The following is a 15255-nucleotide window of genomic DNA, read 5'->3' as shown; positions in this document are numbered from 1 at the left end:
ACAGAAGCGTGGTTTCTTTGCTGTGTTTCGCTGCAATTATTTATGCGGACACATGCAGCCTTATCTCGCTTTTGCTATTTCTTATTGATGTGTTGTGCCTCGTGAGTGTGACTGGGCGTTTTTGTTTTTTACGTACACCATATAGTTGTACGGTGAGGTCACCTTGCTCTGAACTCCACCTCTGCTGTTTGCTGCCCGTTACCATGCCCTGTCGTATGGAACTGGCGTCTATGTTACCCGGACCTAAAGCACGTTGCAAAAATAATTGCTCTTTGCAAGCTTACAGATGTCTTGCACCGACGTCACGTTCACTGCCATGTCTGTGTACCAGCTAGAAACATGGCATGGCGCCCTTCCTATTACATGGAAACCAGAAACGAAGCTGCTTATGCCCCCCTTAAACGAGACCTTCCAGCCATTGGCGTCAAGGTGGCTAGCAGGTACAAGGCAGTTGATCCCAGTCTGCATAGTCGGCGTAACACGCCACTTGACAGGTGGCGTGTTACGTGTGACAGGTGGCGTGTTGGCAGGTAGTAGCAGAGCGAAACGCCACCTGCCATGGCGAGAGGGGAGGAATGCAGAACCGGAAGGGGGCTGCCATGTGAAGATCCCAGAGAATGTCTAGCAGGGTAACATCCCACCTGGCAGCAGTGGCAGGTACGTGGTGTGTGAAGAGCTGCACTAACACTTCGAATTACCAACTTTAGTAATCATCTGTCAATTTTTCTTTTTGACTTGTTCAACTTAGTAACAAATGCAGGTGTTAAGCATATGCTCCTGCGGTTTGTTCCAGGAGAATATTATCAGCAAAAGCAACAAGTCAAACTGGTTCGTCTTCTGTTAGAACCCAAGCAACGCTACCTATAAGAACCAAAACTTAAGTGGAAGCGTCAAAAACCTTGCTTTTGCCCTCTGGTCATGATAAAGCAATCACCCTCAGTGCATGGACTTACAGAAGCCTGCAGTTGAGAAGCAATGCTATGTTTAAGTTGCTAGTCATGGTGCTGTGTATGTATGCCTGTTCTGTGGTAACAGCTGTTTAATATTTGGCACTTATGCCTGTTGTAGAATGGTGTTGCATATAATGGGCTTGATGCATCTTAATGATGTAGCATATGTTGGATACGAGCTGTGACCACATTTGACGCTGTTTGCACCAGTCTAGTGCCCTGTGCTGAATTAGTAACTTGTTCAGATTACTGTAACATTTTTCTCCTTTTTTAAGTCTGTAGGGTAATACACATTAAACTTGCCAATAGCCTCATTATGATCTTTGTGGTACTCGCTTTTCTTTTGCATTTAGAAAAGCTGTTGATCTGGCATCCATATTTTTTATCGAGGTTGGTTGTACATGTACTCTTGTATTCATTGCCTGCACTGTTCACATAAAAAACAAGAATCAACAAAAAGAACATTGAGAGACACTAAGGAACATTTTATTCATAGCTTAGGACATTATTCAGGTATAGTTGCTGTGTAGTAAACATGTTTCTTTGCTTTTGTGTAATTGCCACTTTAAGATTTGGTTGCCTAAACTAATTTTGTGAACGATATACCGTATATCCTAATAAAGGTGTGTAGCATACTGCGCATTGCTCCTTTACCATGCAAAGTAAATTAAGTCAGTGCCCATGCCCACTTGTTGGCCTTTTATTTCCCTTCAGTCATGAGCTTTTTTAACTACTGTAACATTTTTCTCACAGCCCTATTTCATGCTGTATTTTCCTGCCTGTGGGATGTTTTGGTACACTCTGCATAGTTTGTCTTAAATGGGGTGCATGTGCCTGTTTCCATATTTCAACAGGTGCTGTTTGGTGCCAATGGAGACAGCATTTGCAGATACTACTCTAGGAGGGCTTCATGATGGGCTATTGCTTCTGCCAAAATCTATTGTCTGGTTCATATTTATGAAAAATTTTTTTCCCTCACTGATGCATAGCAATGTTTTTTAAAACAACTCATCATGAGTAGCTCCAGCCAAAGGTTGCCGTTTCTTAGTCATGTTCTGCACCTAGTTCCTCTTTTGTTTGTCTATAGTTAGTATAGACCTTTCACGGCTGTGATCAAGAAAATTGCTGTGCTGGATCGCAGCAACGACATACGTATTGCAAAGAGAGTAAAAGTTCGCTTGTTTACGAATGGGTTGCTTTATGTTATATCTGTATGTATATATATAGTGCTTTCTATATGGGAGATTCATGTGATGTTTTATTAAAAGTGTTGAATTGCATTTTGTCTATTCACCAAAAAAGAAAATTGTTGAAAATAATGTAAGGAGGGAACAAGGGGAAGGAACAAAGCTGAAGTGTTATGTTGCTGGCCAACATGATAGATATATGATGAAATGCCACCACGCATACAACTGAAGTCTGCAGTGAATCTCCGCCCACATTCAGCTAGGATTCGCCACACAGAATTCCTCCACAACAAAAAGTAGTAAAATCTTTTTTGTTATCTAAACAAGAAGCAACCACCAGATGAAATAATAAGCTCAAGAATTCTTATGCCTCTGGCTTGTTCAACAGAGTCCAACATTGGAAAGGTGCTTCCATTTAATTTTTTGAGTAGTCAGTGGAGTAACCATGGCTATGGCCCATTGTTAACTACTGCAATTTATTAAATTTGTATCCTACACCTGTATTGCATTGTATTGACACCTGCCAGCCGTGGCAGGTGGCAAGTGGAGAGATGAAAATCCCACTCTAAAAGGGAGAGGTAAAGTGCGACCAGGAAGATAGAGGCGAGGGAGGCCATATCAGATCTCGCTGATTCGCATATGAGCACGGATAGGTTTTCTTTAATTACGACTGAGGATATAGATTCCATCTGCATGGCCAAATGAAGGACTAAAAAATGGCTGAACTATTTATAAAAGCTTCATTTCATTTCATTTATTCATACTGTCAGCCCTGGGCGGGCTATTACAGGAGTGGATATCAAACTTGAAACAGAAAAAGAACACATTAAACAAACACTGAGATCAACACTAAATTTCATACATAATTGTGTTTGCCACTTGAACAAAACGAAAACATTGTCATAGAAATCAAGCAGAACATAAAACATTGTGCAGTTTATCTAAAAATTCGCTAAGTGATTGTGACGTGACAACGGAGTTTGGTAACATATTCCATTCCTTAATGGCTCTCGGGAAAAAACTAAATTTAAAGCAATCATTTCTGACAGGCGGCATTGGGATGTACAAACTGTGACGATGGCGTGATGTTTCCCCTGTTTTAATTTCAAAGTATTTTGTTTGATCGATTTTCAAGTAGTGGTTAGCGATCTGGAAAAGAAACTTGAGTCTGTCGCATTTGGTTCTAATGTCAAGTGTTTGCAAATCAGCAGATTTACACAAAGAAGTTGGAGAATCAGAATAACGATACCTATTAAATATAAACCTTGCTCCGAGACGCTGGATTCTTTCCAGCTTAGAACAGTTGGAAGCAGTGTACGGGTCCCAGACAACTTTTGCATATTCGAGGATAGGCCTAACTAGGCTTTTGAAAACCAGACTTTTTATTTCAGGAGTTGCACTGCACATATTGCGTCTCAAGCTCCAGAGTGCCTTGGAAGCCTTAGTACATACATTATCTATGTGTGAATTCCAGCGTAAGTCAGATGTGAGTGTTACTCCAAGGTATTTAAAATTACTTACTCTAGTTAGTAATCTACCATTAATGCTGTAACTGTAATCAAGGACAGTTTTCTTTCTTGTAATGGTCATAAAAACTGTTTTGTTTGAATTTAATACCATCTGCCACACCTTACGCCATTCATGTATTTTCTGCAAGTTTTGATTGAGTTCTGCCTAATCTTCTGGAGTATTAATTTGTTTATAAACGATGCAGTCATCTGCATACAGTCTAACTGGAACGCTCAAACCAACAGGCAAGTCGTTGATGAAGATCAAAAACAAGAGAGGGCCCAGAACGCTGCCCTGGGGAACACCGGAATCGACTGGCATGATGTTGGATTTATACTCTTGAACCTGAACATACTGTACTCTAGACGAAAGATATGACCTGAACCACTTATAGTTTCATTTTTAAATAGGGCACTGATTTTTAGTAATAGTTTAGGGTGCGAAACCTTATCAAACGCCTTTGCAAAGTCCAAAATTACGATGTCTGTTTGCATGCGGGAATTAATTGACTGGGAAAGATCATGTACAGTTTCCGTGAGTTGTGTGATGGTAGAAAGCCCCTTGCGGAAGCCATGCTGGTTTACAAATAGGTGATTGTTACTCTCAAGAAAAGCTGATAAGTGAGCGTACATAATATGTTCGAGTAACTTGGAACACGTGCTAATGAGGGAAATGGGTCTATAATTTTCAATGTTAGAAGTGGGACCATTTTTATGCACAGGCACTATTTTCGCACATTTCCAGGCAATTTTCATCATAAAAAATTAACTGAGAGCACTACAGTCCGCTGCATTGGAGAAATGCGAAAGCATTGCGTTCTTGCTGCTGTTGTGGTGATTAGGTGCTTCGTTTGTGCCACTAAGCACTCAGTTTGTACACTATCATGTGACTGAATGATATTGCAGCTTTTCTAAGTTATTTTTAACATGACACTGTCACGTGACTGAATGACATTTGAACTTTTCTAAGTTCGTTGTCACATGACACTTATCATATGAATCATGTTGCAACCTTTGTAAGTTCGTTGTCACATGACACTTATCATATGATCCTTGAATGACATGTGTCATTGTCATGTGACTTTGTCACATGACAATTCATAATTGTCAGGTGGCAATAATCACATGACCATTAGATGTCCTCACTTTTTTCATTTTCACAAATTGTAGTTAGTGCACGTGACACTTGTCACATGACCCTTATATGACGTCATTACTTCTTTATGAATCTCATCATTCTTCACATTACACTTCATTATAACCAGCTTATTCATTTGCGTTGCTACGTACCACACCGTCATCACACAATTAAATCTAACACATGTACCGATGATGATGATGATACTGGCTATCCCTTTGTATCGGGAGATAAACAGTACTAAAAACCGGATCAAGCCAAGAAGGTAACAAAAAATAAAAATTAAAGAATAAAAACACCTAACACTTCCTGAGTGCACATGTTTTGCCGATACGATCTGCGGACAACTTCCGATGATGGTTTTTTGCTCGCATGAGAACATAATGCTTTCACATTAATAAACAGCGGAAAGTGCACGGCCTAGCTATACTGCACGTGCCTCCGTGGCCAGCGCAGACGTGAGCGCTCATCCAGGCACCCTATAGTTAGTTACACTTGAGTCTGCGGTGAAACGCAAGGGGGAGATAGCGGTTGCACGGTTTAGTGTTTCTGTGTATGCGGGACCATATATACAGGAACACTAGCGCGTTTGGTTTTAAAGTGCTTTCTCGACTACGGTGCCAAAATTTGGCTCATGAAACATGGTCTGCACGTGACTGCTCCCCTCTCTGCACCTTGCATATATCTCTCATGCATTTCTCCACAACTTATTAATGGAGGCGAAACGCAAAAGGTGCCCATGTGCTGTGCGATATCAGTGCACGCTAAAGATCCCCAGGAGGTCAAAATTATTCCGGAGGAGGCGGAGGAGGAATAAACTCTATTAGGATTTCCGGTCGTCGTTAGCCCTCTTCCGCCCCAGGTGGCTTCCATGAAGGGGCAACTTCGAGGGTTCAATCTGCGATGTTGGCTCGTACTTGTTTGTCTTCACTGCGTATGATATTTTCCCAGCTGTCAGCTGAGGGATATATGGCAGGAGCTTTCTGGGGGGTGGATTTCCCTCGCATACCCAGAGAATATATGGTCATCATCTGCGTTCATGTTTTTGTCACAAATTTGGCAATTAGGATTAACTTCACCTTTTGTAATTAAGGCCAGTCGATATGGGCTCATAAGACTTTTAAGAGCGTTGGCTCTTACTCATCATGTTTCTTGATTTCTTGAGGTCTGCTACCACCTCAATTCAGTGTGAAATTTTCTGTCCGAGGAATTCAAGATGGCGGCCCCATAGTAAATCGATATAGCAACCCAAATGGTGTCTGATTGGTGACGTCATTAGTATATCGAAATGGTGAATGATTGGTGATGTCACTAATATATTCAATTGACGATTGATTGGTGACGTCAGTTATAAATCCAAGATGTCCAATTCGTATTTTCATTGGTGTACCTCACTTTAATCTTATTCATAGTGATACGTGCCACTGTGGAAGTAGAAAAAGCGCCTGCGTCCGTGGAGAAAGAAGATGTTGCTCTCCCGCTCGCGCGCTCGGACCTCTTAGGGACCGCCACAGTTTTACGTCTCGACTCCGGAGGTTCTACTTCGAATTGCTCGTAACATTTGGTGGAGGTACGGGGTAGCGTTTCCCGACTACCGCACTCCGCACAGCATCACAACGGACCTCGCACCTGTCCACCAGCGACCCAGCCACCGTATCCGCGGAGAGTCGCCTGTATTTGGGTCTCTTCCCCCGCCTAAAAGAACGACGCAGCCTCGGTCACCGAGTCTAACTGACATGGCCACTGACACCGGGTCCCCGGCGCCGACCCAGCCTAGCCCGGTGAGTCCAACTGCCATGGCCACTGACCCCCGGCTCTTGGCGCCGATCCTTTGCCACCCACCGCGCCAACACCGCCATCTTTTCACGGTGACGTTTTCGAAGACGCTGAAGATTGGCTGGAGACCTTCGAGCGGGTCGCCCGCAACAGCGGTTGGAGCGACGAGCGCATGCAAGCTCCACAACGTATATTTTGCTCTGGAAGAATCTGCCCGGACATGGTTTGAAAACCACGAGACTACCCTTCCCACCTGGGAGACGTTTTGCCAGAATCTCCTGGCTACATTCCCCAACGCCGACCGCCGGGAGAAGGCTGAAGCTTCTCTGCACTCCCGAAACCAGCGCACGAAAGTGTGCGCATGTACATCGAGGACATGGCCCGTCTATTCAAGCGTGCCGATCCCAGCATGACTGAGGAGAAGAAGCTTCGCCATCTGATGCGAGAGGTTAAGCAGGAACTCTTCGCAGGACTCGCACGCAGCCCACCCCGCACTGTAGCGGAATATCTCACCGAGGCGACCACCATGGAGACGACGCTCCAACAACGGGCCCGCCAGTACAATCGGGACATCAACAGCATTGTGCCCGAAACCTTTTCGTCGTGCCTAGGCGGCAGTACAGACACATTGCGCGAACTGATTCAGTCAGTTGTCCGGGAGGAACTCCAACGGTTCCGTCTGCCCCAGGTAGCGCCTGGGCCCCTAGCAGTGCCGACAGAAGTCGTCAGGGACGAAGTGCGGCAGGTTGCGCAGGCGCCTCCTGTTCCCGAAGCGCCGCCCTAGTTCAATGTCTGACCCATATATGCATCCGTTGTACGTCGCTCGGCTGGCTACGGTCCCGCTACTCCGACACCTGCCATGGAGCAGCATTGGCACATGTCACGCAACCGCACATGGCTCCGCTGTTCCCTCGTCGTCTGCTGTCAGTAGCACCACCCCATATTATGCAATTTTAGTAATCCAAACAGTTAACGCTCGTTACATCAGTCTTCCAAACCATTGCGGCATTTTTTTTTGTCTGAGCTCGTTATATGTGGTGGGTGGCTCCGCCGGCGCCACATTTGTGCAGACGGTCCGGAGCCCGCCACTACGGCACCTCTTCTTTCACTCCCTCCTTTATCCCTTCATTACGGCGCGGTTCGGGTGTCCACCGAGATAAGCGAGACAGTTACTGCGTCATTTCCTTTCCTCAAAAAACAATTTTCATTTTCAGTGTTCACATTCGTCCGGAGGGTGCGTGATGGCACTACCGGCATCATTGCTGTGAAAGCCTGCTGTTTTGAAGACTTCGACTTGGCTGCACTAGTTCCGTGGAGTTCCGCAGCGGTGAACTGCCAGCGTGCAGCGTCAGTTCAAATGCAGCTTGGCAGTGGCATGCCTCCAAAACGAATGGCTGAGTGCAAGCCTGGTCGTTTGCTAGCCTTAATTGGCGTCACTACCAAATTGCAGCCAACTGTGTGCCGCCGACATCAACGGGCGCCAAAATCCCGAACCGCGTTAAGAATTTTTCAAGCCGGAAATCCCAAGGTAGTGTCGCCATGCCAGCCCCAAGAAATAGTTGTTTTATAGAAAAAAAGCCATAGCATGTATACACGCAGACGATTTACGAATATGCGCTGAAATCCTGCCCATGAGGCTCGACTTGACCGCCTAGGTTTATAGTTATGACGCCATGAGCAGTTCTTCACCTCCTCCTTTCAAGAAAGAACTGTCGTTTCATATAGAAACTACTGTCATATCTTCGTCGCTTCTCATAGCTTCTCCAACCTACACATGCGCGCCGCCATATTGCTGCACAACAGCCACAACTGCTGCAGTTCCACTCGGGAAAGTGCAACATGTGCAAACCAGACAAGAACTCGTGCTGCACTAGACTGGCGCTTAACGCAGACGGAAGCGCAGTGGGAGCGCGCTGCACTGGCAAAACGAATGCGAAAGTGGTGCATTCTTTGAACTGGTGCAGAAAGTGCAGCCAAATCGAAAGGACCTTTGGTATGGTGGCTAGTTTTGGTTCGCTGTCGCCGCCGACGATGGAGATTTCCGATAAATTCTGACCTAATTAGGCAGGTACTCCACCCAAACGTAATATAGATCATAACTGACCAACAATATGCAAACTCTGTTCGAAATCTGAGCCCGGAGAAACGAGAAGTTAGGCCGAGAGAATTTTATTTAAATTTTCTCTGACTCATGTATGATGCATCCAGCTCCGTCAGCTGTTTATTTCGCACTTTTGAAAGCGCATTTACGCATTATAACAACTAAGTGCATTTTAATAAAAAAATGATTCGCGCTGGGGTCTGTTAAATTTTTATTGTTCCTGGTATGAAGACGGAACCGAAACCGAAACTGAGCAGAGGCAGCGCCAGGCAGTAAAGAAAGGGGAGAGAGAAAAAAATGAAAACGCGCGGCGCACAATGGTGTTTTCTACGAAGGGTGCCAGGTTTGACAGTATTGCAGCGGCGAGCTGAGCTTTTTGCAGAGACGACGAGTTTTCTGTGCATCGTAAGTTTTTTGTGGTGTCCGCTATTTGATTCACATCGTTTGGGTTCAATGTTTTAACGCACGCTTTTTGTTTCAGCGCCTTAACTTCTGCGCGGACAAAACGCACGTGCGACTTCGGCGTGGCGACGACGGGCTGAATGATTGACTGAAGACCTACAGAAGCTTTGAAAATGTCAGCGTCTAATAGTATGCTGCGTGACGATTCCTCAAAGCCGTTACCCGAGAAATGCATCTGCGAAGACCTGCCTCCTGACCACAATGACGCTGAAGTGACAACAGACACTTGGAAGGGTCTGTTGGACTTCGAACGGGATTGCACTGCGCTGGGACCGGGGCAGCGGTGTTGGCTGAGCTCAGAACTTAGTGGGTGGAACAAAGTGATGCATGAACTCGCAATCGAAATCGTCGAGCCCGAACCAGGCAAGCTTCATCTGCAGTCAATCCGAAATGCCGACAGCGGCATCGAGAGGTCGGTACGGAGTACTTCCCGCGAGGCCGCATTTTTACTGTCGTGGCTTCTTGAGCATCACAAGTGCATCGACGGGCTTAGCGTGTCTGCTTACGATACTTGGGACGACTCATTTCCTATCAATTTGCACCCTCAGCCAGAAAGCGGGCCCGTTCGCCATATGCGCTGCCTGAAAGTCTCGATGTCATATTTCGGATCGGATTCGATAAGTGGTGACCGCACTCGACATGTCTACTCACTGGAAGGGATCGACGCAATCAGTGGCCTTGAAAAACTCAAGATCAGCACCCCAAAAATCAAGTTTAAGCTTGCAACTGAATTGGAAACGCTGTTGCGGCAGAATTCCAGCACCCTCAAGACAGTCAAGATCGGAAAAGCGAAGCTGCCCAGAAACGTAAACTACGCCTTGCAGTGTCTCACCAAATGCGAATCGCTGAAGCTTTCCCTGAAGAACAGCTTTTCGCGATTCCCAAGCATGGTCTCAGTGGCGCAACTTTTGCGTTCGTCCACTGCTCTGAAAGAGCTGAGCGTCTATCCCATTGCAGATAAGAGGCAGATTTCAGTCATAGCCGACGCTGTCAAGGTCAACACATCACTGACAGCGCTGACCATGTCCATCGCACAAAAAAGGTGCACACCTGAACCTTTATTTGCTGCCATGGAAGTCAGCACTACCTTGAAAGAACTGCGGGTCTTGGATTGCACGATTAATGCAAGCTGTTCACAAGCGTTGACATCAGCACTGCGCAGAAACTGCAGCCTTCGTGATCTGTATCTTATTGATATTGCCATTTCTTCCACCAGCATGGAGCAGCTGGCAGAAGCTCTAGTGGAAAACACGACATTGCAGCATCTTCGCATCTCAGGCAAGCGGTTGCCCATGAGTGGAATTTCAGCGCTTTGCAAAGTTCTCACTACAAACAAGACTTTAAAGAAGCTGACTTTTTTAGACTTCAAAGCTTCAAAACAAGAACGGTAAGGAGAGTTTTACAGCTTTGCTTTCTTTTTCTGATTGGTATGTGACTAGATGACAGCTGCCACTGTCAAAAATTGGCGAAACTAGGGTGGAAGGAAGCCAAGCAGCAGAACAGCACTATTAAAATACATCATTTCCTAAATTTCGTTTTGGTTTTGGCATTTCGGTTAGACTCGGCATAATGATTGCATTTTGCTCAGTGTGTATCTTTACCTTTCGTGGTCCTTGATGTCCAGAGAGTCGCGCCTTTTGATATGTGACCATTTTTTTCTTTGTGAAGTCCATAATGCATACAAGGGCAGCATTGTGCTGCAAAGAGACTGCAGTTGTACCCACAAACAAATTGTGCTGTGGTGTGTGCACATGGCACTTCGACTGTCCTGGGGAAAAATACTCTTCAGTCTTCACAGTGCAAGTTTGCTGATATCCCATGCCACCCCTCGAACTGCACTTGAAAATTTGCAGTTAAAAACATAATGACTCGGGCTACTGGTAGCATATTGTAAACATGTAAATTCCATCTTAAAATAGGGATGAAAGTGCTGGATGGCTTAGGTTTCACCTTGCTAAAAGGTGTGAAATTCATTGAAAAGTAATTCTTGTACACGTTTTATGGCGTGCAGTAACAAAAATTGTAGAGACGGGTTTTTTGGGTAGAGATTAAAACCAGTAAGTAGTTCAGCAAGCTGATGCCGATACATCTTTTTGAAGAAGTGCAACGAAAATGACAAGGAAAGATAATGAAAAGGTGCTTTCTGTTGCCCCTCCTTATTGTTTCTGAAATGCTTTTTCAGAGAAGGGGCAAAGCTAGCAAAAGGCTGGAACTGTAAAAGTGCTAATTACATTTAGGATGGCACTCTTGATAATGTACCAATACCATAAACTCATTTCTTTATCTAAAACTGCAAAAAATACTCAAATAATGCACATGGCTTTCACAATTTTTGTTTTTTAAGCTTTGAGATTATCACTGCAGAACCCATTTTCACCGAGTTAGCACCATATTTAGCTCACTGTAGTACAACCACAGTTGCAACTTGAAGTTTCCTTTTGCTAGCATGTAATCTGAAAAAGTGATCCAGGTATAACATTAGGGGTGACCTTTCACTTCTGTTGTGAGGAGAAAAAAAAAGGACATTACGTTTTGGTAAATAGGATATTTGTGGAGGCTCCCCTTGTACTTAAGCCGGTGAGACCATTGGCAAAATCTTATCCATCTGTTCACGAAGTGAATTGCTGATACATTTTCTGACACGGGGACTTCAGTTCTGACTGAGCGTGATATTGACTGATGTTCTGAGTGTGTTCTACATGCATGCAGGTACATGGCTTCACTCAATCCTGATTGATTCATTTGACCTGCTGCATGCAGGAGTCCCTGCATGCACTTGTGGCATAAGTTGTAGCAAACAAATCGAGTTTCTGATCAAGTGCAAATAATGCAAAAGCACTTTGTCAATATTTTTGGTGTCAAATTTTAAGTAGCAGTAGAGAAAAGGGCACAGAAAGTGGACGAAATGGAGCGACATCATCTCCTGCATTTTGTGGAGCTGTTTTTAATTTTCAAATGCGCCATTTTCCCAGGTTTCAGTCTTTTACTTTTTTTTTTGTCTTCTAATCTTCAAATCATGTGCAACCTAGCAGTTTGACCACTCTTATTAGTTTGTGTCAGAAGGTTTCCTGTGCACAAGGGCAGCAGCAAACGTCCTTGATCAAGACTGAAAGAAATCTCATTTTCAGAACTAGCCTCATAGCGAGTGGGGTTTGGTTGAATCGGGAATAAATTTAGCTGTTTAGCGTTGCTGGGAGTTTGATCTAGTTACGTTGATCAGGATCGCAAATGCCCGTGTGACAAGAGCATAACAGATCGACGCATTTCTGTGATGTAAGGAATGTCTCAGCTACCTTTGCTTGGTGTTCGCGTGGCATCAGGTTCCATGTTGAACATAGTCATTATGTGTAGTGTCTGAAGGCATTTGGAGAGCCAGAAAGAATTCCATCTCCTGTAAGAACTTTCGCTCTTCTTGGTAAGCATGTGAAACCTAAAATTTTCTCCTGAAATTTTTTTCTTTAGGAAATCCTTGGCGAAGCAGCTGGTTGAGAGTGAGTGCTATGACCGTGTGCAGCTACCCTGGGTTGCGGCTGATATGCCTGGCTTGTTGGCTGCACTGACCTCCTCTTTAGAGTTCCCTGAAGAGCTGTGCCTGCCTGATGTTCAGCACCTTCCAGAGAAGGACCTCCAGCTGCTTTTTGATGCAGTCGCATGCAACAAGCACGTTCACACTTTGAGAGCGCGTTTTGAAGGGAACCTTGGCAAGAGGGGCACACTTCTTTCTGAAATGCTGAAGGCCAATCGGTCCATTAAATGCCTGGACATAGATATTGAAAACGACAGTGGAACTATAGTCCACAATGTTCTGCATGCCCTTGCAGGTAACAAGAGCATAATTGAGGTGATGATTGGCATCAGAACCATCGGACAGTACAAAACAGCAGAAGATATCTGCTACTTCCTGGCTCACAACAAGACAGCAACTAAGTTTTTTCTCTCCTCCATGACTTGTTTCTATGATGAATTTGTGATGTGGTTTGCCAAAGGTCTGTGGCAGAACAAGCGAATCGTAGAATTCGGTCTATTTCGCAACTTGCTCTGTGATCAAAGCAGTTTCCTTGTCTGGGAATCACTGCGAAGGAACAAGGGCTTTTTAAACTTTGCAGTTGAATTTGCCATCCTACCCCGGGCAGATAGGCAGTATGCAGAAGCCTTCGAGCTTTTCTGGGGGAAGCCATGCCTTCTTTCTCATTTGATTAAAGTTACTGGAAAGACAGAAGCTGAAGCATTACAAGCCCTTACTTCGGCTGAGCATTTCCTGCAGGACAATTATCTCGTAATTACTGGGGTCATTCGGAACTCTCTGAAATGCCATCCCGGAAATGGCACACAGGTGGAGAAACTCAATGGGGACTGCTGGCGTGCGATTGTGCGGCACTTGAACCTTACAGATGTGTTGCTACATTAATTCCTTCGCGTTCCTTGTGGCACAACACTGCCTTCGATATTCTTTGTATCAGTGTTGCTTTTCATTCTTTTTTGGAAGAGCCTAATGTGTGCTTCATGAACCAGCTTCTCATTCCTTTTGAAATAGTGTAATGTCGATTTTTGTGAACCTCATTTCACACAGAATCGAAGCTATTGAACTCGTGATCTGAAGAAACGAACACTTTGACACGATACGATTATATTTCGTTATTTGTTCTTGGGCTTTGCATTCAGTGCAGTAGCTGTGCATTTTACTGAATTCTTATTGCACTGCTTGTCATTAGAAGCTCGAGGTGGCTTTGGCCACTTTGTATGTGATATGTGATAGTGTAACGTTACCTATCTTTTGATGTCCAGTTAGTTGCAACCATGATGCTGACTGCATTGTTCAGTGCTTTGCATGAAGTATCATAATGCTGTGATTTCAGTACTGATGATGTGGCAGTAGTGAATGCAACCTGTTTGATCATTTGCACACTTCTTTGTTCACAACTTGTTTTTCTTTCATGCAATTTTCACTAGTTCGTTCTTAAAGTAGCAGTTCTTTGTGGTGCTATTCTATTACATATGTTATTGAAAGTACAAAATAACTCGCGTTTTTATATCATATGATAGAGGTTTGTTTTATTTGTGTGTTGCTGTATAAATAGTTCATTTTTTAGTCCAGTATTTGGCCAGCTAAATCTGCTGCGGTATTGATTTTAATGAAAAAAAAAATGGTACTAAGGTCTTTTGTTTGTTCAGAGGCCAGTAGTTGCATTGATTTCACAATGAAAATTTTCAAGCCTCCACTTTGCTTAATCAGGTTCTTGTACAGGGCTTATTTTGTCAAATCTTGGAAGTGCTTTGAGAGTTTTCTGTAGTTAATAATTCTTCAAGAGATTATATTTTTTTTTCAGACATTGCAGCCTAAGAGCTGGGCTCTTTTTTTGTTGCTGTACTGATGTCATAATCTGCCTCTGACACCAATAAATTTCATCAGTTCACTCTTGCACATCCTGCCTGTTATGAGCATTTGCATACTTCAGTAATGGGAGTTGAATCGTGCCTTCCACTTTACCTGTCTTTTCAAGGATAAGTTATTTGCTGTACTACACTCTGCATGTTGCAATAGTGATGGTGACGGTAGTGATTATTATTTTTTTTTGAAGAGTAGAATGCCAGCTGCAGACATTGTTAGATTCAAGTTGGGCAGCTGAGTGGTGGCTGGCAGAAATAAAAGGGGTAGTGGAGAGAGTAGGAAAAAGACGTAATAGGAGGAGAGATTGAAGCATGCTTGAGAGTCCCATCTCTGATCTGAGACACTTTGCATGTGTAATTGTTTGAGCATGCTTTACAGAGCATGGTCATAATGAACATCTGAACATTTCTTTCCAAAAAGCAGGTAGGCACTCACTATACTCCATCCCATAAATAACCTGTAGCACTACCAAAGGCAGAGACGTCTGTAGCCAATCAGGAGAGCGCATTAGACGTGTTCCTATGTGCCTAGCCATCTGCGTATCGTCTGTTCGCGGAGTGCACACATATGGTCAGAAAAAGAGTAGAAATCGACGCCATCTGCATACCATATCCCTACGCACGCTTATGTACGCTAAACGCAAGCAATTTTCATGATGCTACGCCATTTGTCACATTCGTACCTTTAGTTCAGTGCATGCAAACGAAGAAAGAACAATAAGATCAGCCTGTTGTTTAGAACAGG

General features: G+C 44.2%; 1 protein-coding gene across 1 annotated transcript; it reads left to right on the top strand.

Moving 5' to 3' along the window:
* Window positions 1-8970: 8970 nt before the first annotated feature.
* LOC144136645 (uncharacterized) lies at window positions 8971-14543 on the top strand. The gene is made up of 3 exons (XM_077669155.1): window positions 8971-9065; window positions 9142-10509; window positions 12585-14543. Exons 2-3 carry the CDS (start codon window positions 9236-9238, stop codon window positions 13528-13530), a joined length of 2220 nt encoding a protein of 739 aa, XP_077525281.1. The 5' UTR covers window positions 8971-9065; window positions 9142-9235; the 3' UTR covers window positions 13531-14543.
* The last annotated feature ends 712 nt before the right edge of the window (window positions 14544-15255 follow it).

Source organism: Amblyomma americanum, chromosome 6 (genome assembly GCF_052857255.1).
Source record: "Amblyomma americanum isolate KBUSLIRL-KWMA chromosome 6, ASM5285725v1, whole genome shotgun sequence".
In the NCBI taxonomy this organism is placed as follows: Eukaryota; Metazoa; Arthropoda; class Arachnida; order Ixodida; family Ixodidae; genus Amblyomma; species Amblyomma americanum.
The sequence above is the reverse complement of the archived record's forward strand: the minus strand, read 5'-3'. Positions and strand labels throughout refer to the sequence as shown.